Raw genomic sequence first — 26,097 nt, 5'->3', positions numbered from 1 at the left:
TGTGTTATATTTCTAAATAAGATAACAAGAAATTTGTGAGCGATGGCTCACTAGTGATACCCTGCTTTCAATCTCAATATCAGGATCATCAAAATGTCCAGTTAACAGGACGCTGATGTCCAATTTTCATAAAAATTTGACTACAACTTCCTGTTTACAGAAAAATAATAGAAACATGTGAAATGTCATTATATAAATAAAATAATTTTTATGTTTCCTCAGACTAAAAAGTGGTAACCTGTCGTACATTTTGCACATTGAAACGCTAGCTAATAATTGGCTAACTACTGATAACCGTCATTTAAATTGTGTTATGTGAAAGCTTTTACGTGTTAACGGAAAAAAAAATGAATACTTAGGTATTTTGAGGTCTCCCGTTACTTTCCTGCCTTATGAGATAAAATATACTAAGTAATGACAACCATCATACATAACAACATTTATTTTGCTATCTCCTGTGTGAAGATTCATCTAAACTTTGTTCCATCAGTTTAAGATCATGTGAATCGTCTTTAACAATTTGTATCAAGTGCTTCAAACCTTCCTGTTGTTGGCGGAGCAGCTGTAAAAACAAAGAAGAATAAAAATAACATAAAAACCTAGAAAAACATTGAGCTTTACTCACTTTTTCACAACCCCCCCCCCAAAAAAAAAAAAAAACCACAAAAAAAAAGAAATCTAAAAAACATAACAGGAGACACATGATTGAATCATGTGATAAAGAATGTGTTAAGTTTAACAATACCCATTCAGTGGTTTTAGAGGATTTGCTGATAAGAACTTGGGATTGACAAATGGACATATAGCATGGTCACTGAATACATATACATCAAGCCAAGTCATTCATTGTGAAATATAATTTCACTGAGTAACGCAGTTTACTTTAAAGTAAAATTCCACAACAGACAGCTACAATGTATGCGATGTGAAGAGATTATTTCAATATTTTTACAAGTACATATGATAATGCATCAGAATAGAAATAATAAACTGTATTGTTTTTTTAAAAGAGTAATCAAGGGAACCAAAGTTATAGCGGTAATCAGAAGAATGTAATCCAGGGACAAAGACCCGACATGGAAAACAGACATACACAACAAAGAACATAAAGTAACTAAAATCATACATACAAAGTAACAAAAGCAAATGAGCAATTGGGACTCCACTAAGGTGCACTGGTAGGGTAAGAGTCCTCTGCTTTTCTGGAAACACCCACCGAGTTGCTCATTATAAGTCAAGTCTGGGGTTGACAAACGAGGAAAGGAAAACCATGACCCGTTGAATAAATCAGTTTTCATGGTGCAGATGGATACACCATAACAATCTACGAGTTCATGATGACGACCATAAAACTTCTGTAGTGATGACTTCAATCTTGTAGCAGCATAACCCTGTTCAAGAAGCCTATTTGTTAGAGTTCTAGTGCAATACAAAAAGTCGGCGTAGTTTCGGCAAGCTCTGGCATAACGTATGAATTGTGATATGAACACTCCATAATCTTGGAATGGTCCCATTTGAACTCAATATGTGATGTAAAATCTATGCCTCAACTGTCAAAATCATTAGAATAAAATGCAACATAATATTTGTTATTTTCTGTACTGGTTGTCTTCATTTTTATACATCAAAATGGACTACAAATATAATGTGTTTAATGCATTTACTATATATGGTTGACTTATATCTTACCTGTTTGATTTCAGTTTGTAGAGATGGATCCATCTGGTAGCTAAAATCTGCCCTACTACCAGCTAGGTGGTTCTGCATTCTAATCTGGGACATAAGTTCATTCAATCTTCCCTTAAAGAAAATATAATGACATTTAAATTGTAAAGAATAGAATCTTCAGATAAAAATGGCAGCTCAGCAATAAAAATAATTTACAATTAACAATTTATCTTTTTCAGATTTGCAAATATCTGGTATATTTTAGGAGAACTACTGTAAACTCATTTAATAATTTTTGTTTATCTTCTCAGTGAAAGGTTAAGTATCAACAATATTGGTTTTTAAGGGTCAGTCTGTAAAAATTAGGCAGTCGTTGAAACATGGTATGAAAAAAACCATCATTTTGAAAGTGTAATTGGACAATTTGCACCATCAGAATCAAGAAAAAAAAAGATGTTTTCCAATATCTTGTTGTTGTAATGAGTTACAATTTAATTGAAATGCACTGAAAATTAACATTTCAAGGGCAGATAAATCTGTTAAAAGATCACATTTTTTCTAACATTCTTTTGAAAAATTTCTGAGTTTAGCAAGTGAGGCTGAGATCAAATAATGGTCTTTTCAAAGACAGAAGGCATCCTTGAGTGATATTTTATTGTCAGATCGGTGGGGTTTTGACATGCATGTTTCTGGTTTTTCCCATGTTACCTGATTCTTACAAATACTTACACTTTACACTTTTTTAAACTTAATAATTTTCAAAGCCATGAAATTCAATACATGTACCTGTGACTATGTTTATTTGAAAGAATTTGCAAATATTTACACCCGTTAAAAAAAACTGTTTTCAGAATTTCCCTGAAGAAAGGGAGAATAAAATGCACTAGCATAACATGCTAGAAGGACAAATGCACCGACAAACAATAAGATCTCTTTAAACCCTAAAATTTGATATTGTGTAAGATGATTTGTGTTTTGGGAGTGGTTTATTGTACAGCAAATGCATTTTTCAGTTTGGGATTTAAATGTCAAGGAAAATTAATTCCAAACATTTTTTTTTTTTTTATTTTTTTAACTAAGACCTTGGGCATCATTTCATAAAGCTAACACAAAACTTATGTTAACTTAAGGTATTTGCCTGTACATAAGTCTTAAGAATGCTTTATGAAACAATGCCTGGGACCTTCATCCCTTTTCTTTGTTATACGTATTTACTTTCTAATGAGGACTGGTGGTTTTCTTCAAGTAGACCATGAAATTCAAACTTTTAATAGCCTAGGAACTTCTACTCTTGAAAAAAAATTAAACTTCAGGTAACTGGGATTAGAATTTACAGAATACGCCATTTTAAACATGTTAATTTTTGGGGTAGCCCAATTTCACAGATTCTGAACATATTCAAGGGTATCAGTTTTTGTGGTTTCAAAAAACGACAAGCGTTTGATAGTGTTAAAAATTCATTTTACAGATACTATTTTTCATGGTTTTCTGCCCACCGCATAAGATTGAAAAATTAGTACATCACGAAAATAAAAACTTTTACAGTATCAATGAGCCATTCTGTAACATTTTTCATAAAAAGTTGATTTTAATGGGACATTTTCAGCTTGAATGTGATATATGGCACATACCCCTCCTCTTTTCCCAATCACTGCCACTCTTTTGCCATTAACAGACAGACACATGGGCAGATGAAACCACAAAGGTAAAACGATTTACCTTAAACTGTGTAGGATGATTAAGTTCAGCCTGAATCTTTTCCAGATGGACTCTTAACTGTTCCTCATCGGCTTGAACAGCATACCCCATCTTCCTGAAGATTTCCTGCTTCACCACTACTTTCAATAACCGATGACTAAGTTCTAAATGTTTACGCTTATATTCTTCCATTTTTGACATTGTGTTGTTTTGTTTCTGTTGGAACTGTTGAAGCTCACTAGCTATCATCTATAAAACATCGGGTATCAAAACATTGGTTGCAAGCATTTAGAACAAAAATTAGAAAACTTAAATTTGTTTCTGGACTGAGAGACAGACAGACGGACCAAGTGCAAATCTAAAGTGCCCTTCCGCTAAAGCCAGTAGGGGTACTAAAAAATACATTTTAAAAGGTCAAAATACAACAAAAGTATGATGACGCATAGAAAACAAATACTCGTGTTTCTGCTGAAGCGCCCTAAAAACTAGGGTTGGTACTTTTTCAAACGTATTTGACTGGTTTGTTATGGAGACACATTCATACTTTTTTATTGCTTGTAAAACATGGCTAACAACAATTTAGGTTTGGTACAAAAATTAGGGTCAGTAGGTAATCTTTTAGACCTACAAAGTTAAACACAGTAAACATGGTAACAAACAGCATGAACACCTCTAAAACAGTTGTGAGCTTGGTTGCTTTATAAGAGTGAACAATTTTGCCTTCTTGCATGACACCAATGAAGGTGTTATGAAATATCTATCTATAGGAATTTAATCACATATAACAAGAAATCTGTGAGCAATGGCTCACTAGTGATGCCCTTGCTTTCAATCACAATATTAGGAAAATAAACAAAGTCCTTGGTAAATAGGAAGTTGTTGTCAAATTTTACTGAAAATGGATCCCATCATATGACATACTTACAGGAAACATGTGTTAAAAATTCAAGCTGCTGTGATAAGAAGTTACTGAGAAAATTGTGACGAAAATAACTGTTACTGACAGAAACATGGACAAAGGTAAAATAGTATACCCCCTATTCTTTGGACTGAGGTATAATCAATTATTATAAATTCTTACATCTAATCTCTGTTGGTGGGCTTTTGTCTGCTGGTCCTGGTGCTTTATCCTTTGCTGCAAGGCATTGAAACCAACAACTGGAACAGGAATCAAGTTCTCTGGATCTGGATTGTCTAACTTAGCCTGCTCCCATATAAATGGATGGATTCCTATCAAAGTCAAGATAAACATATTTTATATTGATGCCTAAATAAGGCAAAATAAATTATGTTTGTTTCATGTTACCTGACTGATCAGGACTTAAAACTGCAAATCCGGAATTAGTCTGCTCAAAATTCAAGAAAAAGATCATTTCCACTACCAAATTTGTTATAAAATCTGAAATAGCAAGTATCTGCTCCCGATCCATTTTCCTTAATGGCAATATAGCTGCTCTCAAAAATGGAAATATGAAAACAGGAGCTAGCCATGTTGCATGTAGATAAATAAGCATATAAGGATAATTCTTTTGCAGATGAACTCTTAACTGTTCCTCATTGGCTTGAACAGCATACCCCATCTTCTTGAAGATTTCCTGCTTCACCACTACTTTCAATAACCGATGACTAAGTTCTAAGGAACTAAGAATTATTCTTTAAACTTTAAAGAATATATTCATTATGGGAAGTAAATATGTGTATATTTGTCTCAATATGTTTTATTTGAGATTAATAATAATAAAAAAAATAATAATAAAATCCCACCTGGCAAGCTGGAATGTTGCCTTATAAACAGGAAATAGACATATATATTTGTTGGCCTTTATAGCTATAGGTAGCAGGTTTTTATTAGTTTGAATTATCTCCCGTTGAACATAAAAAAATTCTAAACTTACTCCTTTTTTAGTCATTTTCATTTATTTAACTAAGAACTCTCCTAAGTTGAATTAATTGTAATTTAAAGGAAGCATAATCAAACTCCCTCAGGCTTGGTAAATCAAATTGTGATTCAAGCCAAGCACCAAAGGAAGTGATACAGTATATATATATATATATGTAAAACACGAGTATACAATGAAGTGAAGATATCTTGTCTTTAGGAGTCCTATACCTGCAGGTGGATTATCAAGATATAACTTCAGTTGATCTGGTGTGAACCCAGTTTTCTGCCAGATATCTACAGCAGCCAGCTGTGTTGTTATCTGTTGTTTAATGTTGGGTGTGTTTAAATACTGGAATAGCTCGTTAGAGGTTATTCTTTTGGCAGGGCCACTGGCTGGTCTTTCTAATATATAAATTACCAGTTCAGTTCTGGAATAAAAATAAAACATGTACAAAATACCAATGAACACCAATTCTTTTTCAAAACAATAAAACGTTTATGTGGTAATATCCGATATATTCATTTTCAAGTGATTCATTTTTTACTTTTTTGTTTGTTAATTCATTATTTGCTTTTTTTGTTTTTTTGGGTTTTTTTTCATGATAAGCTCATCCCCTTTTCTGTACTTATTGTCATTAAAAATTATAAAACTATGAAATCCAAAAAGAAGGTGCCTTTAATTACGATAGCTATCAATTATACAGTTTATCTTAAGTTACTACTAAAAATGTTTGTCAAAACACAGATCTACATTCATCAAAATTATCTATATTGCACTTTGAATTAAGCTGACACCTTTTCACAATATAATGCTATGTAGTCTTCTAATAAAATAAAGAATTCTGCTCTATTGTATAATGATGTATTCTACTTCATTACCAATAAACACAGAATGTGACCTTGATGACCTTCTTTTTAGTTGGAATAGCCATCAATAATAATGACTTTAACCTCTTTATTATAACCATTCAATCTTGAAAGACTGTCCAATAGATCACATTTGTATTCAGTTGTAACAAAGTAGGACAGATTTCTACCTAAAGAACTATTTAAGTACCAGTCCATATAATGTTCAGTCAGAGCCAATGGTAAAGTGATTCATGGTGAAGAAAAAGCCGACAAACAAACAATGCTTTTTCAGTCTATACATGCTATAATTTCACAAAACAACAATCTTTTCTGCATCCAGATCTGTGCTTTTAAGAAAATAATGCATTCAACTCCTATTGAAATCAACCAAATGAAACTGAATAAAGAACCATAACTCTTCCAAAGTGCAAATTTTATGTTCAATCTATATGATTTTTATCTCAAAATGCAACAATCAAATGAAAAACTGAGACTGGTTTTGTGATCAGTAATTGTTTCTGATTAAGAAATAAGACTGAATTCAGTGGGTTTTTGACATGCATGAATCACCAGCTGCCTGATGTTTATAAGGACTGATACTTAAATCACTAAGAAGCATACCTAGACAGTTTTCTAGGATTTCTCTTTCCTGTCACCAGAGGCAAGTACAATTTTTGTGGGGGAAAGTAGATTACTCTGCCCAACTTTCACTTTGGCATGTCGAAAGCTCGAGTTTTTTAAAGGATTTGTAAAGTTTGGAAAGCAACCAGTACATCTTCATTTAGAGGTTTGAATTTTGAAAATCCTAGAACACTGCTAAGAATTTATGTTAATTACTTAAATTTAAATTGCCATAACACAGTTGACCCAATACTCACCTATCATCTGGTAAAGGTTTCAACCCCTCCACACAGACAGACAACTGTGGTTTACTACCCAGTATCTTGAATATCTGATCTTGAACTTGCTGCTGTTGAGCCTGAACCTCAGATTCCTTCTTCTTGATCACAATAGATACTAGTCCATCTTCATTCCTCGTCTTCGGGAGTCTATTGTAACCAACAGCCTGATAATATAAGAATGATACATGTATGAATGACTGTTGGTTTAGTATTTCTGAAGTGATTTCAACATCTGCATTTGTATTGATTGTTCAAACTCATTTGATATTTTCATTATCAAGCGACTGCTAGACTTGCTACAAGTCCCTCTCTTAAAATCTGAGAATAAATGGAAAAAGTTTATTGGTTGCATGCATCTCTCTGATAGCAAATCTACTACTTATCGCAGGAGTCTTTGGCAGTAGCTAGTAACAGCACTTTCAAAGGGGTTGATTTTTTGAACTTGTGGTAAACATACAACTAAAGTGGGAGGAAGTGTATTTGTTGTAATGGCAGACAGGAGATTCTGTGAAATGTCCACACTAGGTTCAGTCAGCTTTAACGTTGATTGGTGGATAAATATAGCACAGCTCTTGGTGACTACACACTGTCATAAACATAATAACAGTTCATATTAAATTTCAAGAATGGACAGTTTTAAACTTTTCCATGTTTAAAATCAATGATCCACTTTTAAAAGACAACCTAAATTCCCCAATATGGTCAATATTGGGTAAAATATCAAAGGTTGTTAGTCAGACTACTACTAATTTTAACCCCAGGCCCTGCATTATTGATGTGTTTAATTGATGATTTATGGTTGTATTGACTGTGATTCCATAGATAGAAGAAACCCCAACATCACCTTTGAAGGTCTTGACAGAGAGTATCAGAAGAATTGTATCGAAACCTTGCAAGCACTCTGCAATATTGGTAATACTGGTAATAGTTTTGTTCCAGTCTTCCAATATAAGGTTTCTGAACCATCCTGAAGATAGCTGCTAAAAGCGGTTGTTGCTTCATGACAGCTGATCAAAAACAAGCTGCATTTAACCATGACACCAATCAAATTTAATCTTTTTTAACTGCCTGATGATTATGCTCATAATACTATCACAACCTATACAAGTATGTTTACCTTAAAACGACAATAAGGGTTGTCGGGGGTAAATGTGACAAAACCATTACTGCTATAATATCCCTTCCCTGTACCCCAATAAGCTTGTAACTGATTCCACTTGGCAATGATGGCATCTCTCTCATCTCCATAGATCTGTGGCATAGTAACAGCTGTACCTAGCTGCTCTAAACTGGGTGCCTGTCCCTGCTGCTGCTGCTGTGCTTGTGGCTGGGTACCTGAAAAATTAAACAGAGCTAAATTTGTACAATGTCGTATTGATATTCATGCAATTCAGAATCCCCTAGATTTTTTTGTTTACATACATTGTATACATGTACATGTAATAATTGTTCATTTCACACTTTCAAGACAATATGAGATATCTTACAGTATACGTGCCATAAGGAATTTAATTTTTATCATGTTTTTCAAGCAAAGGGTAGATGCATTCACACCTGTTTCAGGCCTATTATTTTGTGAAAAATAAAAACATTCCCGAATTTTCTATTGGTATATTTTAGAGTTAAAATGATATCAGAATCTTATCATATTTTTTAAGCGTAAATCTTAATTATCAATTGTTATATTACACACAGTACAACTTCATGCAGTGTCACACAACTACATAATGTATTAATTGGAAGGTTTTAAAGATTTTAGTGCGAGTATAATTTGTTTCTTCACTTTTATGACTCTAAAATATGTGCATTTCCATTTCACATTTATTTCTTGTTTATGAAATTGCCTATATAATTGTGAGCATCCACATTTCTGCACCTATACATATAAAGCTTTGGTTGATCATGCTTTATTTTCTTCCATATGGACAGGGCATGTACACTGTACATACAGGTATGTTTGTACATATGTAAACAAGTGGTCTTACAATTCTATCTACCTTTTCCTGCCTTTATTACAGCAAAATTATCTAGATAAATTCATGAGTTTTTTAATTAAATAAGACTGAAGCTTTTTCAGAAAATACACATTTTTTGACATCAGGATTTGCCATTTTTTACAATTTGCAATCATTCATGATGACTCCATATCAAGAAACATAATCAAAAACACTTAGAAAATATTTTTTACATTTTTTTCTTGATAAAACTGATACTGGTATCTGAATATCCACTACCATTAATAAAGTAAGATTTACCACCAAACAAGCCAGTACCAAATCCACCAGTCGTCCCAAGATTAGTTCCTGCAGCACCTGTTGTTCCACCAATACCAGTCCCAAAACTTGTTCCCCCTGTACCAAATCCTTTAAATGTAGATCCAGCACCTCCAAAACCTGTTGAAGTACCAGCTGCCCCAAAACCAGTTCCAGCCCCAAATCCAGTAGTAGATTGTGTGGTTGTTGTACTTCCAAGCCCAAATCCTGCAGTAGAGCCAAACCCGGGAGTGGTGCCTGTGCCTGTTCCACCGAAACCACCAAAAGTTGCTGCTGTGGTCTTAGGTTGATTAAACAAGCTAAATCCTGCTGTAATAAATAAATGAGAAAGAAGTATCATAACCATTAAATTTACTAAGTTTGGCAAATCTGTTTAAAATCATTTTAATTCTCTTCAGTGTTCTTGAACATTTGAAAAACAAGCCATTTACTGGGGTTAGAAGCTTCAGGAGAGTCTTAAACCTAAGACCTAATGTACATTGTACATGTATAGATACGAGTATGTAAGGTGTATGTAGCAGAGACAAAAGAAACTGAGAATGTGTCATAGAGACAGTAAAACAACAACAAATGTAAAAGAATAAATAAAAATTGCCGTTTGATTTAGCATTAATCTCCTTCAATGAAATTTTAAATATATTTAAGAAGCAATCTAGCTAAGAACCATGCAAAATGTGATTCATGGGTGAAAAGACAACATATTTGTATTTTTGATATTTTGTTAGAATTGCCATAGGAAACATAAATTAACAAGTGGTTTTTCATATAACCCATGTTCTTAGTAGATAAAAATTAAATAGAATGCACTGTAAATTTCAAAATTAAGGAAAATGACTCTGTAAATGACACTCAAATACAACAGAATGTTGATTTTCTTCTAAGAGCAGACGGATTGGAATGAATAATTACACATTTCTTAATGTACATATAGACCCTTAAAACAACTTAATTACAAAAATAAAAATATGTAGCCTTTTCTGGGATATATCACATTTTACAGATTTTGCATGATTCTTACAATGACTACTACTTAACTTTCATGTACATTTGGAAAAAAAACATACACATGTAAATAGGGTGTGTTTCAATGATACAGTTAGTCTACCAAAGAGTAAAAAAACACAGCTGTAAAAGAATAATTTAAAAATTATTTTAATTCAACATTACCATCTAATAAAGCTAATCACCATGGAGGTAATTTTAAATACAATGTATGTTCAATGTTATTGTACATTTATAAAACATACCATTTACAACAAGGGTTGAAATTGGACAGTTCTTAGCCTAAGAACTAATGTACAAAAAATGTACACTTGAATAATGACAGCCTCATTGATGATTTTCTTATGCAGAAAGCTTGGTCTCACTTTCATTTCTTGATAACTGCTTCACTTTCTTAAATATTTTGTTGCCCTTTGACTCCTTTTTTATGTAATACGCTCCAGAATGACTGTGTTATAAACTGGGTCCTGTAACTTTTGGGCAGTAAAAGCATCAATGCCAATGTCTGGTTTGTGCATATAAATTTGGGAGATTAAAAACAGTATGGCAGCTTCATTTTTGTTTACTTGGTAAATGTGATTGAGGACAACACCTGTCTAGCAAACATTAACTAGCTTTGATGATTAAATACAAATCGAATCTGTGCTTTTTTAGATATGGATGGTCAAAACATGGAATGTGAATGTTGACAAAAATGACAAAATCAATACCCGACAATTTAACCCAAAAACATTTTGGACCATGCCAACCCACAGTGCCTTACCAAAGCTAGACATTTCAGCCCATACATATTCCAGACCATGACAACAGGAGAAAGCCTAAGGACAATAAAAAAAATTGTATATCTTAGAAACAATGGGAAGTACTTAATCATTAACTCAATAGACTTTAACTATTGATAAAGTCTGAGTAGTTCTTATCAACTCTGAAAAATGATCATATGTGTAACAAACCAGGGGTCACGCTAGGCTTCGCCAATGTCGCAATTTGCGATTTTTTTTATTTTATCTGGCGACAAAAATAGCCGGTTGGCAATTTTCATATTAAAATTGACAGGAAGTTCATCAGTACCAGATATTCTCTCTAATTAAACAATTGTGTGACACCTGGTCAGAGTTAACTGATACCAATTTACGACTTAAGGCAATTAAAAAGTAATTAGACCAGGCGACTGGACTGACAATATGCTCATGGGAGGTGTCAATCAAATGTAAATATAATATTGAGCCAATCAAAACTCTCATCATCTGGTCAAAGGTAAACAATTATTAAGGCCATGTGCACGTGGCTACACACACATTTCACAGCCCTATTTAACAATGTAATACATTCAGAAACAGACTTACATAATAACAGAATATATTAAATCCAATTAACAATGATTATCCCATCAGGAAGTGTCTAAATACTTCGAAATGAAAGAATTATTAAAAGAAAATGGATGACATTTGTTTACACTTTTGCCATATAACTTTTTTGGAGGGAAAATCTGTAAACAAATAGAATGGGGATTCCAAAAATCTAATTAAGGAAATGCTATTCTGATATCAAGATAATCAAACAGGGACACAATTAATGGTCCATGGTACAAACTGTAGTTTGATAGAAATTTTATCACTTGAAAAAAAGAATGAAGTTTGTTAAAAATAATAAAGAGAAAGTAAATTATATTGTATTTGATATATTAGAACATAAAGGACAAAGGTGAACATGTTTTAAAATCAGGGACTGTATGAGAGTAATAATATAGTCTTTGATAGAAGAAAAATACCTGTTTCTGGAGTAGTACTTAATATTTTATGCATATGAAAGTGACAGACTAGAGCTAAAAACCTGCTTTATACATGCATCAAGAGTGAATCTTGGGTACATGTATGTCATAAATGGAGAGGTTATTTTGATGAATTGACAAAGATAATTTATCAGTGAACTTAATACTGTCTTTTTTTAAAAAAGTATAATTTTTTTGGCACCCTTTGGCTCTAATTTCTGAAAACTGGCGACAAAAAATGGCAGCTGGCGATTTTTCTGGCAACAGAATTTTGGAAGCCAGAGCGGTCCATGCAAACACTGCATTGTATGTGATCTCTTTCACAACTATAAAACAAATGATGTTGAATTGAAATACTGATGAATTATTTCACTACCAAAAAGTTGGGAAAATGGTACATGAACATCTTTTTGGTACAATTTTAAGCCATTTTTTAACAAATTGGGAATATACTTTACTTGTGGAAAAAGCAGAAATTTGGAGGTACATTTGTACATTTGTATAAAAAGGCAAATAAAATCACTTCGGGTCACATTGCCAAACATTTAATTGGTTATTTCTCAATTTCCTCTCCAAACTTTATGTTTTTCCCATACACATTCAGAGGTCAAAACTTCCCTATTATATTTTAAGTATCTGATAATATTTTAAGTATCTGAGTTTGAATCCTGTATAATACCAAACTTGTGTCAATTCCCATACCACAAATAATTGATACATCATATGATCCTATCTTTTCTTTCCAAAAAGAAAAACTTATGTATACGCTCCCGAATATCCGGTTTGTACCTGCATTTTCAGGAAAAAAAAACATAATGGCAGCTTCATTTGCGTATACTTGTATATATATGTGATTGAGAGCCAAACCAGTCTTGGAAATTATATCACTAGTTTCTATATTTAAATACAAATCGACTCTTAGCTTTTCCATGAAAGGATTGCTCATAATAGTCTGCAGTATGGAGCCCAAATGTTTAAGAAAATTACGTAATCAATATTACCCATAATTTTCAGGTCATAAAAATTGCGTACACAAAACGAAACGAAAATAAGCGAAATATTAAATAAAAGAAATTTTAAGATGTTTCGCAAATTAAAAGAACCATAATGTAAAATATTTTGCAAATGTTTTCGAACTTTCAGCTGCCAATACTCTACATGTACATTTTGTACGTGGACTAAATGTAGATTGAATAAAGTCAGATATTGCTCTAACTTCCAATGGCTTTTTTTCTTGGAAGTCAGAGGAATCTCTGGCGACTAGTTCAAATTTCCTTTGACTCTGCAACCCTCCTCTTCATTTGGATAATTATACGTCGGGATGGTCAGAACCATGTGCCATACAAAAAGTTGTATGGTACATCGTTCTGACCCCAACCTGACAAATTAATATCTATATAAGAAAGAGGAAGGTTGCACATTCTGAGGAAATTTGGACTATGGGGCGACTATACTCGACGTCACATTTTCGAATTGAAGCTCTACTTTTTAAACCGTCGGGACTTACCGCTAGAGTTGTCTTTCTTTTATTTAATATGAAGATAGTTCGCATATATGCATGACGTGTTAGTACCAACGAGTCGCTTATTAGCTTAAATCATGCGTAACAAATCCTTACGGGAAAATCCCATACTAATATCCGCCATGTTGGTTTCTACAGGACGATTTGTTTACAAACGAAGTTCGTAAGTTCCGTCGAACTCCCGTGACAATCGTCTGCTTGATCAACTTCTCGGTATTGTACGTTGTTCGCGTAAAATAAATCAGAGATATCCGAAATAACACCGAAATGCATTCTCGGTTCTTCGGTTTTTGGACAAACCATTTTAACGTAAACAACATCTCCTAGCAACCCGATCACTGTAAACATCGCCGACTTTTTACAATGTAAATAATGGCACCGAGAATTAAAATCTGACCGGAATTTAACAATTCAATGTTTAGGGAGAAGCCGTTTGGCTAAACGAATGAGCAAGTCATTTAAGACAATTTAAACGACGGTAGGTGTCAATCAAGTCGTAGAAAATATTTTTATTCAAATTCTAACAGTATGTTATTTATGTGACGCCTAGTATAACTAATTGTGATCACATGCGATTGAGAAATCAAGTCAATTGAATACCTGTATTTTGAGTTTGTGTTCCAAACCCACCAAAACCGGTGGGGGCTGAAGTTGTGGTTGCTGTGCCGAATGGGTTTGGTGCCGCTGCTGTACCGAAAAATGACATTTTCTTGTAGATATCCAAATTTTGCTTTCCTTTTCAGTTGTTTTTCATTCCCGCCATACTTTCTACCTCAATATTGAAGAGTGAAAAATCAGAAGTTACCTCCCTTGGGAGATGGGTCTATAACACGGAAGATTTTTTTTGACATTACACTAAGGTCATATATTAAATTGTAACCTACCTGTCAAGATAATGATTTTCGCCAGTATTTCTCACACCAAAAGTTGATATAATCTGGCAGAAAATTTAAATATTTCACCGAATATATAAATTGCTTTGCTTTTGATTGGGCAATTTTGAAATATTTAGAAGAGATCAAAATAAAAGTTGCCGACGCCGTATTCTGGTAGAGCAATGGTGGTTTTCACCAATGATTTTGCTACTTTTTTTCTATCAGATAGAAATTAAGAGTCTTTCAGAATATGCAAATGATTATTGACCGGGGCTTTGAGTTTGCGAAAATATAGATCTCAAATTAAAAATTGTGCCACGTTCCTCGCACGTTAAAGAACCCTACTGTGGTAATCTCCCGGAGTAGGAACCATAGGGCTCCGCCACAGGAGGCTAAATTGCCCGACCCTACCCACCTCTCCCTATTTTCAGTGGCAATCAAAATTTTTCGACCCCATTGTCCTTGTGTCCAATCCCTTTTTCATTTCATCATCATTTCATGTTCATTGTATCATCAATTTCATGTTCATTGTATCATCAATTTCATGTTCATCGTCTGAATACAGCTGAAATATTGCTGCTCGGACGTTAAACCCCAACAAACAATCAAACAAACAAAAAATTGTGCCGAAGCGTCAGAGTTCGCCAATCTCATTATTGATGTCATATTTTCATCTTTAAATTTAAGTTTTTGTAAGAATCGGGCAAAATGGGAAAAATCAGAATTATGCATGTCTAAACCCTACTAATCTGACAATATATATTTCACCAAAGGATACTTTCTCTACTTTAAAAGGCAATCATTTGATCTCTTCATCACTGATTGCGCTCTGAAATTTTTCAAAAGAATTTTAGGAAAATCAAGTTTTTGACAGAGTTATCTGCCCTTGATATGTCCATTTTCAGTGCATTTCAATGAAGTTATAACTCAATTTGCCAAAATGATACGGAATATATTGTCTTCCTTGATTCTGATGGTGCAAATTGTCAAATTAAACTGTCGAAATTATTAGGTTTTTTAAAACCATGTTTCACCAACTGCCTGATTCTTACAGTGACTTACACTTAGGTGTCAAATTTGTTGGCAAATAAACAACCAAATAAATAAATGATAATTTCACGATTACAGTCCCAAATTTTTCATTTTATATCCAAAAATGGCTCATTTAAACAAAAGAAGTCATGACTTGTATGTGAATTCAGTTCGTATAACTCTTTTACTTGTAAAATAAATTTGTAATTAGGCTACATGTAAACCTTTTATTACTCTTAAAATTTTATACCCAAATAGTCTCAGACTATTAGTTATTAGAGTAATTAGTAACTAACTGAATATTCATTTAAAACCTTCATAGGTAAAAAGAGTTTTATTTGCAATTTTGGGAACTATTTTTTTTTCAATTATCTTAGGAAGTGAAAATGTTATAATGATTCAATGCTGATGCCATATGCCACTCAATAGATCATGTTTTGCCAACCAAAACCATGCAAATGACATCATGAAGTCAGAGCTCTTCTATACCATCACAAGATACCCTTTTTGGTCAAGATTATGGTTCTCACTAATGATTCTGTGAAAAAAAAATGTTATCATCGGATGGGAAATAAAATATTGTCTTTCATAATATGTACATGCTTGTTGATTGAAACTTATGAATTTTAATGAAATAAACATCAAAGACAAAATTTTGTTCGCCGCCGGAATGCATTTCAAACACTTCCGGTCAACTTTTTGGTTGTTTAGTACTTTAATAATGTCATTTTTTCTAATAATTTTTAGACGAGTAATTAGATATTATCAATACCTTCCAGAATCCATTTAGAAGTACTATTTTAGGTATAGTAGTTTTATAAGATATGACCTTTGTAAGTGTCAAAAACCCTTCCATGTTTCAATCCTTCCGCGTTTTAGACCCTCCCCCAATAGTACAGTAGATGAGCTGGTTCAACAACTGTACATGTGCGTAGTTTCACAGTTCTTTGGTCTTGAATGCTTTCGCTCTGTCTGATTTTTGTTAATCGGTTCTCTTTCTATTGTTTTTTAGTAACAAATTGTCTAAATTTACTTCAAATATCTATTCATGAAAATGAAGCAAAAGGTGTAAGCTTTAAAAATATGATATATATTTTTGAGAAACATTAAGTAAATCTCAGGTATTTTATGTTTTGTTACATATACCATACTCCCGTGAAAAACTGTACAAATCAAGTAACAGAAAGAGTCCGTCCTGTGAAGATTTTTTCCCTAAAAAATAATTTTCTCAAAATCGAATGATTTTTATATCAAAATATACCGTTCAATACAGGCTTTAAGAATATGTAAACTTTTTTGACAGATAGTTATTACTTATACAAAAAACTTTGTTAGTATCCACATCCGATACCAAAGTTGAAAATTTCCTGTTGGAAAAAGTTGGTGCTGTCAAGATTTTGAATTCATTTCTGGACATATTTCAAAAACATATACAATCATCAAAATATAGTTAAAAAAAGTACAAGCTTTAAGAATTTGTTAAGAATTTTTGACATAAAAATCACGTAACGGACCAAATCCGTCCTGTCAAGATTTTTCCACTGGATTTTTTTTTCATGATATATACAAATATGACTTATATTTCAATTAGAAATCAGCATTTTCCAATTATTTACAAAAACATATCCTGATTTGTTTTCAACAGCTGCATCCTGCCTTTTTTTTACCCGAATGATCATCCTAGTTTTTTTAACCTTATGCTACCATCCTGTCTTTTTTTTCAAATTTAATCGTAATGCCACCCATAAAAATCAAATGGTTGCAGGATAAATATAGAAATTGAAGATGTGGTTTGAGTGACAACGAGACAGTCAAGCAAGGAATAATTTCACTTCTAGATTCATTTTACAAAAAAAGAGTTAAGCGTCCGCATGCGGGAGTACTGATTACGCTATAAAAACGGATCGAATCCCGAATACAAAAAGGGAGTATACAGTGGAGTTATAATTTTAAACACATTAAAAAAATAATTACATTTGCTTAATATGGTAGTTTTTTGTGATTACATTCTCCTCCGTCCGATCGAGCATAAGCGTGATAAAAAATAAGAGAACGTTATTACAAGAAATAAACCCAGACGGGTGTTTACAGTATAAAATCAAAGACTGAAGTCTTCAAAGTCGCTAATCGTCAAAATATTCTTTACCACTGATTTTGGCTTGCTTTCGCCATCCAGGCGAATTTAATGCTCTACTAAACTTAACTTCCAATCAATCAGTAATTTTCTCATTTTCACCACAAATCCTGGCGTATTTATATATATATGTATGGACTGTTCAGAATGTTAAAAAATCACAAAGTTCAGTGAGCTGAAATTAAGATTTTAGGTCGATTGATAACATACATTCGTGTTCTTTTCCATTTCACATATTTTGCGATATCGTACATGTACTAGCAAAATAAGTGTATTCCTTTTTCGAAAATCTACTTGACATTTTAGCACGTTTCAAAGCTTATGTCGGTTTTAAAGCTCATTATAGCATGTAGAGCTTGTGTTGTAATGTTGTATGTACCGACTTTACTTTTGAACTTTGAACTTTGTTGTTTGTTTGTTTGTTGGGGTTTGATGTCCGAGCAGCAATATTTCAGCTATATTCAGACGATGAACATGAAATGGATGATAAAATGAACATGAAATGATGATGAAATAAAAAAAGGATGGGACACAAGGACAATAGGGTCGACAAATTTTGATTGCCACTAGAAAAAACGGGGATGCGTAAGGTCGGGTAATTTAGCCTCCTGTGGCGGAGCGCAAATGTTCCTACTCCTATCGAATACCACAGCAGGGTTCTTTAACGTGCGAGGAATGTGACATCTTTCCCAACACGGTGCACCACTGTGGTTTGCGGTCAGGTTTTCCGTATTATAGCCTGACAACCCCAGCATGTAACATGCCAGGGGTACCCAATTCCACCACCGGGGACACACAGCCCAGTTGCTCTGTGAGCAGAGCGCCTAGCCCCCGGATAGGTCTCTGAGCACTATTTAGTCGCCCTTTACGACAAGCTTAACGCTGCTGCAGGACTATTCTTTTAAAACCCGGACCCGCACGGGGCTTGAACTTTGTTGTGTAACGCAACAGTTCGTCAATCGGCTATGATCGGCAAACTTCAAGCGAAGTTGCGATATGCTCTAGTTAAAATCGGGTTTCTTCGTAACCGTGATGACCCGAATGTTTCTCGATCAAAACAACTTGGAGAATTCTTTAAGGGGTTTCTCGGCTATATTACAGACAGTCCAATGTTAACCGATTGTTTCAACTTTTAATGTAAACCTCCCGCTCTCATACATGTACATGTAAAAAACACACGTAGAAACACTGTACACGTATAGTATTTAAGAGGTACATTTTGATCTCGTATGAAGCTAGAATTGACGGTTCTACGGCACAGATCAGCAGCATAAGGTAGTGTAGTGAAATGTAATTTGCGAATCATATACAAATGTACAGTACTGAAATTACGAATGCAAGAAGTCGTTAACGATATAAGCGACTTTAAAAAAAATCATCTATGTCCCGATCAATGTATTCCTTGAACAACACACAACTATAGTTGCCTAGAAATGAACTATATGTTCAGTTTGGTCAATGTGAACAGTTCTAGATTTTTTTTTCATATAGTTAACAATACATGTCGACCAATGATACATGTGTAGTTGAGTGAGTGTCCTGAACGAGCCCGGTCTAGATTTTCTTGGACCAGGTTTCGATAACGCTAGATGGCACTTTGACGAAGGTAGTTGTCTTATATATCTTTTTGGTACGACCTTATGCATACTTGTAACTGCTTAAAGTTATAATGAACAAACAGCAATGATATATATTTTATTAACAATACTCGTCTACGGACGAAAATGCCTTTGATCTCAACAGAACATCGATTGAAATCTTGTTTATTGGAAAAAAAAACGAAATCAAGCGGAGGGTCGAGCATTCCTTTCATCATTTCATCTTATAAGCTCCCATATTTTTGAATGAAACCGTTGTCTATAATAATTTTATTCAGACAATAATCATTCCCGTATGAAAAATTAACAGTTAATTAACTGCAGATTTATGGTGTTTACAAAATAGCTAAGGACCTAGCTTCGATTATTTAAACTATCATCAGTGACCTTGACCACTGTTCATTCATTATATAATTTCATCCCATTAACATAACATACTTTGAATCTCCAATTTTGACCTAATCTACACTACATGCCGGTGAAAAAGAATTGATCCAATAGAATTCTCAAGTAAGACAGGTATCACACAAGTGCAGATTCACAGTGTCTGATCAAATTAATATTGTACCTGGAAAGTGCTAAAAATCGTACTACGAATTTTAAAGTAATTAAGTATTCTCCGCCTTTTTTGTCCAGACGATGTATTTTGAAAGATATAGGTGAAACGTTTTGTGTATCGTGACAGTTAAAAAAATGATATATTCTCTTAATAGAATACGCCATTATGTATAATACATGTAGTTTAAAATCAGAGAAAAATGGTGATTTTTTTTTGTCGGAAACATGTACGGAAAGTACACATGTACTACACTTAACAGAAAAATACATGTATAAAATGCCTTTTATTTCAATCTGACATACAGGAAGATCCATTTTCACTAAAGTAGCAGTCTTTATAAAAATCAGACAGGAGGTAATTCGTGCATGTCAAAAACCCACCGAATTCAGTGTTATTTCTTGTACAGAAACAGATACTGATCACATAACAAGCCTTAGTTTTTCATTTTGGGGTTGTGCTTTTGGAAATAAAATTTATATAAATTGCACATGAAATAAGCACTTTGCAAGAGTTATCGTTCTTGGTTTGGTTTGATTTGGTTGATTTAAATTGGGATTTTCCCAGAAGTACAAATTTAAATACAGAAAGGACTATTGTCACAAAAAAAAAAAAAAAAAAAAAAAAAAAAAAAAAACATAGCATACATGTATTTAGACATAAAAAGCACCCGATTCGTCTGATCCACTGGTTTTTCACCTTTCAACAGGCAATTAATGTCTGTATTTTATATGGACTGGTCCTTGAGATAAAATCTGTAAAGTATGCTAAATTAATCTTTCTATCATAATAAAAAAGTGGCCCTAATACGCTTCCATACATGAGTAGTTTGATTACGTTACTTCTATTTTTTTTATTGAAATAATTTTTGTTTGTTTTTTTACAGAAAGTAGACAGATGCAACTGTTAATAGTTTCTACAATGGTGATGCATACATATTACCGTTGAGTATAAGTTGAGTATCCATCTGCACCATGAAAACCGATTTATTCAACGGGTCATGGTTTTCCTTTCCTCGTTTGTCTACCCCAGACTTGACTTTTTATGAGCAACTCGGCGGGTGTTTCTACAAACTTTTAAAGCAGGGGACTCTTACCCTACCGGTGCACCTGGTCCATGCTCCTAGTTTTTAGTGGAGTCCGAATTGCTCATTTACTTTTGTTACTTTGTATGTACGATTTTAGTAACTTTATGTTCTTTGTTGTGTATGTCTGTTTTCCATGTCTGGTCTTTGTCCCTGGATTACATTCTTTTGATTACCGCTATAGCCTTGGTTCCCTTGATTACTCTTTCATATTTCTGGTATAAAACTAGGCTACCAACTCTTGCATATAGCTAGTTACAGTATATATACATATAAATAGAAACTGTTTTCACGGAAATGGATTCTTACTTGTATTTGTGTTATTTTTTCTATAGAATATCAATTTTCTCCTGTGGGTAAGATCAATTAAAATTAGACCTTGCGTTAAAAATCGGAGGGGCTAATGTTAATTAGATTGAGGTAAATTAAAATACGACTCGGTTAAGTTGCAATATATATGCTATAAATGTACACCGAATATGCATACAAAATCTGTTTTAAAAACGAATATGCCATATCATCCATAAATCAGTATTCGCTAAATGTAAAATTGAACAACTTTCGACAGTAAAAATGAGATTAACACGTATCTCTGTTGACAGTGTATTTTAATTTAACTATGGCCACTTTGGAAATATCAATTACATATACTGTAGATAGCCTTAGATGAATTTTTACTACAAAACAAGGAAGTTTGGTAACTACATGTATGCCGGACCGGGTAACCATATATTGATTTGTACAAATTACTAGTATAGACTAAATGATTTATACATGTATAAACGGAGACTAAAACTTAATCAAAACCATAGCGAAATATTTCAAACACCTATTTTAGTTTGCGTTGTTTAATTGTATATGTTCATGTATCTGAGTTCGACGAATTACACAACGAGCGTATCAGGTTTCCAAATACTTAAATGATGTGAAATTTGATGCAAGTACACACGAAAGGGAATATATTTCGGTAGGTTTGCAACCGTTTAGTCATGCATATGCTTTTTATATAAAGTTGTGTAAGAAGCCCAGTGAATGAGAATAGATATTAACAATATAACGATTTCCTATGAAGTACATCATTAGCTTCTTACGATTTTTAAATGACCACATTATCGTCCAGTGACGATTTATCGAGCATCTTCCTTTTTAGTTTGTTTAGTACCATATATAGAGAGATCATTTTTGAGTTCAAAGCAAGGAGAAATGATTTCCTTTACAAAAAACAATAGTGTGTTTTTACTAAATATAAAAAATACAAACATGAAAAAATAAACAAGCATACTTTGTAGAGTTAACTCCTTCGAAAATAAAAAAAAGGCAATATGTCATTAAATATTTCTTATCGCAATAATGATATTCATAGATATAATCCTGTGGATTTGTTCTGAAATTAGATTAAAATGTACTTTTTCGTTGTTTGTAAAGTGTGTAACAGTCTTGATTTTTGGCGCCAATACTTAAATGATTACATGTACTTCCCGGCCGTATTCCAAAGAAGGGTATCTTTTTTAATACTACATTTGAGCATGACATTGAGAGCCCGATTTAAAAGCATGGAACTAAGAATTAAGAATTAATGCTGTTACAGTTTCCTTGGTGCACTCCTTGTGGCGTTTAGATTACCCACAAGCACGATACCAAAACGCTCACCAACCACACGATAAACAAACGATTATGAAACGATCGCTGTTTAAGCGTGCGTTTAAACACACGATAGAAGCACGCTTATATATCGTGCGTTATAGACGAACAACGAAAACAATATTAATACTCACACTTAATGAGGAAAGAGAAAATAAAAAAAAAATATAGAAATTATTCAAAAAAGTTATTGTAAAAATATAAAAGATGATAGTTGACTAAAAGGAAAATAATGAGCTTAGATCATGATATGTCGTGTGTTTATTAAAATGAACACGCGTATCGAGCGTTTAAAAACAAAACGAACGTTCTTATCGTGCGTTTATGCGTACGTAAAGCGCTTAGCATGATGCACGGATACAAAAAATGGGAAGCGTAAATGTTTCAAGGAGTTTTACGGACAATAAGTGTGAAAACGCCCAAAATAATCCAATAATAACAATAATAATAATAATAATAATAATAAAATAAAGCATTCGATTTATTTTATTTTGTTATTTACTACAAATGTATTAGTAATATCAGTGGCTGAATTGACATCATTTAAGTTGAATACACCCAATACATAATCGTTTTATAGAAGGAAAACAAATATTGTAATGTAGAGGACGATAACACATCAGTATTTCACTGCAAATGGGTAAAAAGGACTCTAGACGTACCTTAGTAGTCGAAAAGAGTTGTTTAAAGGATGTATATATGCGAACTTTTTAAAAGTCTATGGAAGACATCAAGTCATTTATTCTTTCGCTAGGGGGTGGAGCATTTTCTATCATCAATTTTACGTTTGTGCGGGGCTCGTTATAATTGACCATATATAGGTTATATATCATATCAGAACTCCAATATATATAATAGACATTGCCAGTTGTTTAATCATTTTCCGGGTAATTGAAAACAATCTGGTCACCACGGTTACGAAAGAGTACGCAATCATATCAAGGGAACCAAGATTTTATTGGATGTCACCCGATTATAGAGCATATCGCATTCGTGCCATTTCGGATGTTGAAAGGAAGCCAAAATCATTGACAGAAAATATTTGTCGATTAAAGACTTTGAAGACTTCAGACTGATTTCTTAAATTTACCAATTATATGACAAGACGTGCATTTATCAAAAGTCTACAGTAACTTCCAATATTTCAAACGAATGTTTATAATATAGTAAAAAACTTTCTAATGTAAATTTTTGACCTTTTAGTATACATAGATTTGCGCTTTTTATATAGAAAAGTCTAACTTCAATAAATACGAAATAAAATTTTGCATTATTATCGATTTAGATCGGTAATTAGAGTTGACATTGCAATCGTCTGTGAAGACTGTTGGCATCTGCACTTATTTCTTACATCTCTGCTGGAATATACTAGTTCCATTGCCATATCCCGTTAAGGTCCAAATGCAGATACATGTAGTTAGTATATTATGCTTATACATGCATATACACATAATGAACCATTTGAATTTGATGTTTACATGTAGCTTGGAATGAAAAATCGATCTATGAGATGAAAGTCCGCAATCCTAGAAAAGAAATATAAACAAGGATTTTGGGTTGTCTTCAGGGATATTTCATGTAGAGGTGGATCCAAATATTTAAAAAAAGGGGTAGAGGTTCTGATCAAGAAACTTATATAAGAAATGAGGTTCTAAGCTATTTTTTTGCGGCTAATATTTTGAGTAAATTTTACACATTGTCAGATATTACTTTTTGTAATAAGCATTCTATCTGGCTATTTGGCCATGAGTCAAAAGCTGTAGGTGCTTTAAGGATTAACAAGTGCACGACTAGTGTTTTCCTAACCAGAACTAAGTTTTGAAATCATATTCTAAGTTTTTGTAATGCTGGTGTACGTGTCTCTGGAACTACACGTAGATGCCCAGAAACTAAGCTCTGTTACAGGATACTTAAGTATTTAATATGCGTTAATTTGTAGAGTTTGAGCTACAGCTTATCAACTGAGAAATAGCTGTAGCTAGTTTAGAGGTACTAGTATCTCAAAAATTATAAGGACAAGATTAACTTCATATCTTAAGTTTGAATGATTTGACAGGCAGTTTCGACCTGGAGGTCGATAAATTGAATTTCGACCTGAAAATTTAGAAACTCTGTCTGTTATTATGTTCAATTTTACAGTATGCTGGGGAGTTTTGCGCTTATTTATCTAGGTGTTTGGAAATAGACTTTTGATAACAAACCTGTATATTACGCAAACTGGCATTGTGCTACGATGCAACATGAATTTCTGTGCGATTTTTGACGATAACTGGAATTCCAGTCGTAATCAGAATGTGTGAAATTAAACAAAAGCGTTGGTGAATAATACGAAGAATTTACAACAATACGCATGTGTTAAGATACTTTAAGATTATTCACATTTCTTTCATGTTATCACACCCTTGGTTTACAATTTGACGATAAAATCAAGCAATCGATATAAATTGATTCAGTACATCAGTACTTTGATGAAACTAGTCCACCGTTTTTCTTTTCATTTATTTTGGTGGGAGTGGTCTGTGGTGGCATTGAAGTCTTATATAACCAAATTATTTCCTCCATACTAAACTGAAAATTATTTGTGTATATAATGATCTGGTGTGTTCTTAGAGTAACTATTACGACACAGGATGAAGCGGATGACAAGTTTTCATTTTTGTTAAGTTTTCTCCGTATTTTGTGTAGAAAGCTGTAAAATACCAAGAGAGTTAAGGAACGCAGCGTGGATATACAAACGTCCCGGGCATAGTGATAGGACAGTAAACTTTGGTACAACGACACTTAGTTCGTACACTTTAAACGTGCAAGGGACACAAAAGTTTGTTTGAACTACGGTATGAAGAAAAAAATACTATATCGAATGTTCTAAAAAAAAACCCGGAAATTCTGAAAATTCCACTTTTTACGATTTTATGACAATTGTTACCACAAAAGGAAAATCTAAGCGTCTGAATTGACCACTCTTTCACTCCATGATAACATTCCATTGCTTCCAACAAAAATAAAAATTCGCTTTGACCGTGCTTGCGGGGAAGCGGCGCTCATATTAAGGTGTGCCTAAATTTAACCAATGCAATCACGGAGAGTCATTCAAAAACAAAAACAAAACCAAAAAAGAACAAACAAAAAAAAAAACAAAACAAAACAAAACGAAACGAAACGAAACGAAACAAAAACAAAACAAAAACAAAAACAAAAACAAAAACAAAAACAAAAACAAAAACAAACAAAACAAAAACAAAAAACACAAAAAAGGTTTTGTTTGACATTTTCTGCAATCATAATAAAAATGAAAATGGAAAGATTGGCTTTATCATTTCAATCATTTGAATTGAAATATAATTTCATTCATATGCACTGTAAATGATTATTTCAGGGGCAGGCATTATTTTTTTTAAACATTCTTATGAACAATTTTGAAAAGTCTCTACTAATGCAGAGATCAAACGTTTGCCATTTCAAATTGATACGTCTTCCTTGGGTGAAAGTGTATAATGTAGGAATTTTCTTATATTGTCTTATTCCTTTTGGGACCAAGCTGAGGTGTTCCGATTGGGGAATTATTCTTCTTTTAGCAAACAAACAAAACATGGATGAACAGTTAGCTTTA

General features: G+C 33.2%; 1 protein-coding gene across 1 annotated transcript; it reads right to left on the bottom strand.

Moving 5' to 3' along the window:
• Positions 1-427: 427 nt before the first annotated feature.
• Positions 428-14,365, bottom strand: LOC148605201 (nucleoporin p54-like). The gene is made up of 9 exons (XM_088549248.1): positions 14,168-14,365; positions 9,255-9,581; positions 8,117-8,334; positions 6,976-7,163; positions 5,477-5,676; positions 4,448-4,596; positions 3,388-3,615; positions 1,690-1,800; positions 428-562 (listed from the first exon to the last, which is right to left on the bottom strand). Exons 1-9 carry the CDS (start codon positions 14,271-14,273, stop codon positions 449-451), a joined length of 1,641 nt encoding a protein of 546 aa, XP_088405374.1. The 5' UTR covers positions 14,274-14,365; the 3' UTR covers positions 428-448.
• Positions 14,366-26,097: the final 11,732 nt, after the last annotated feature.

This window comes from Perna viridis, chromosome 10 (assembly GCF_037379345.1).
Source record: "Perna viridis isolate PV_CMFRI_1.1 ecotype Kerala chromosome 10, ASM3737934v1, whole genome shotgun sequence".
NCBI lineage: Eukaryota > Metazoa > Mollusca > Bivalvia > Mytilida > Mytilidae > Perna > Perna viridis.
This window is presented reverse-complemented; position numbering and strand designations above follow the sequence as displayed.

Excerpts from the sequence above, each read along its gene's own strand:
- LOC148605201 (XM_088549248.1), bottom strand. The coding sequence starts at position 14,273 with ATGTCATTTTTCGGTACAGCAGCGGCACCAAACCCATTCGGCACAGCA. Across the intron at positions 9,582-14,167 it reads AACACAAACTCAAAATACAG|CAGGATTTAGCTTGTTTAAT; the intron begins GTATTCAATTGA and ends TATTTATTACAG. Across the intron at positions 1,801-3,387 it reads ATCATCCTACACAGTTTAAG|GGAAGATTGAATGAACTTAT; the intron begins GTAAATCGTTTT and ends ATTTTCTTTAAG.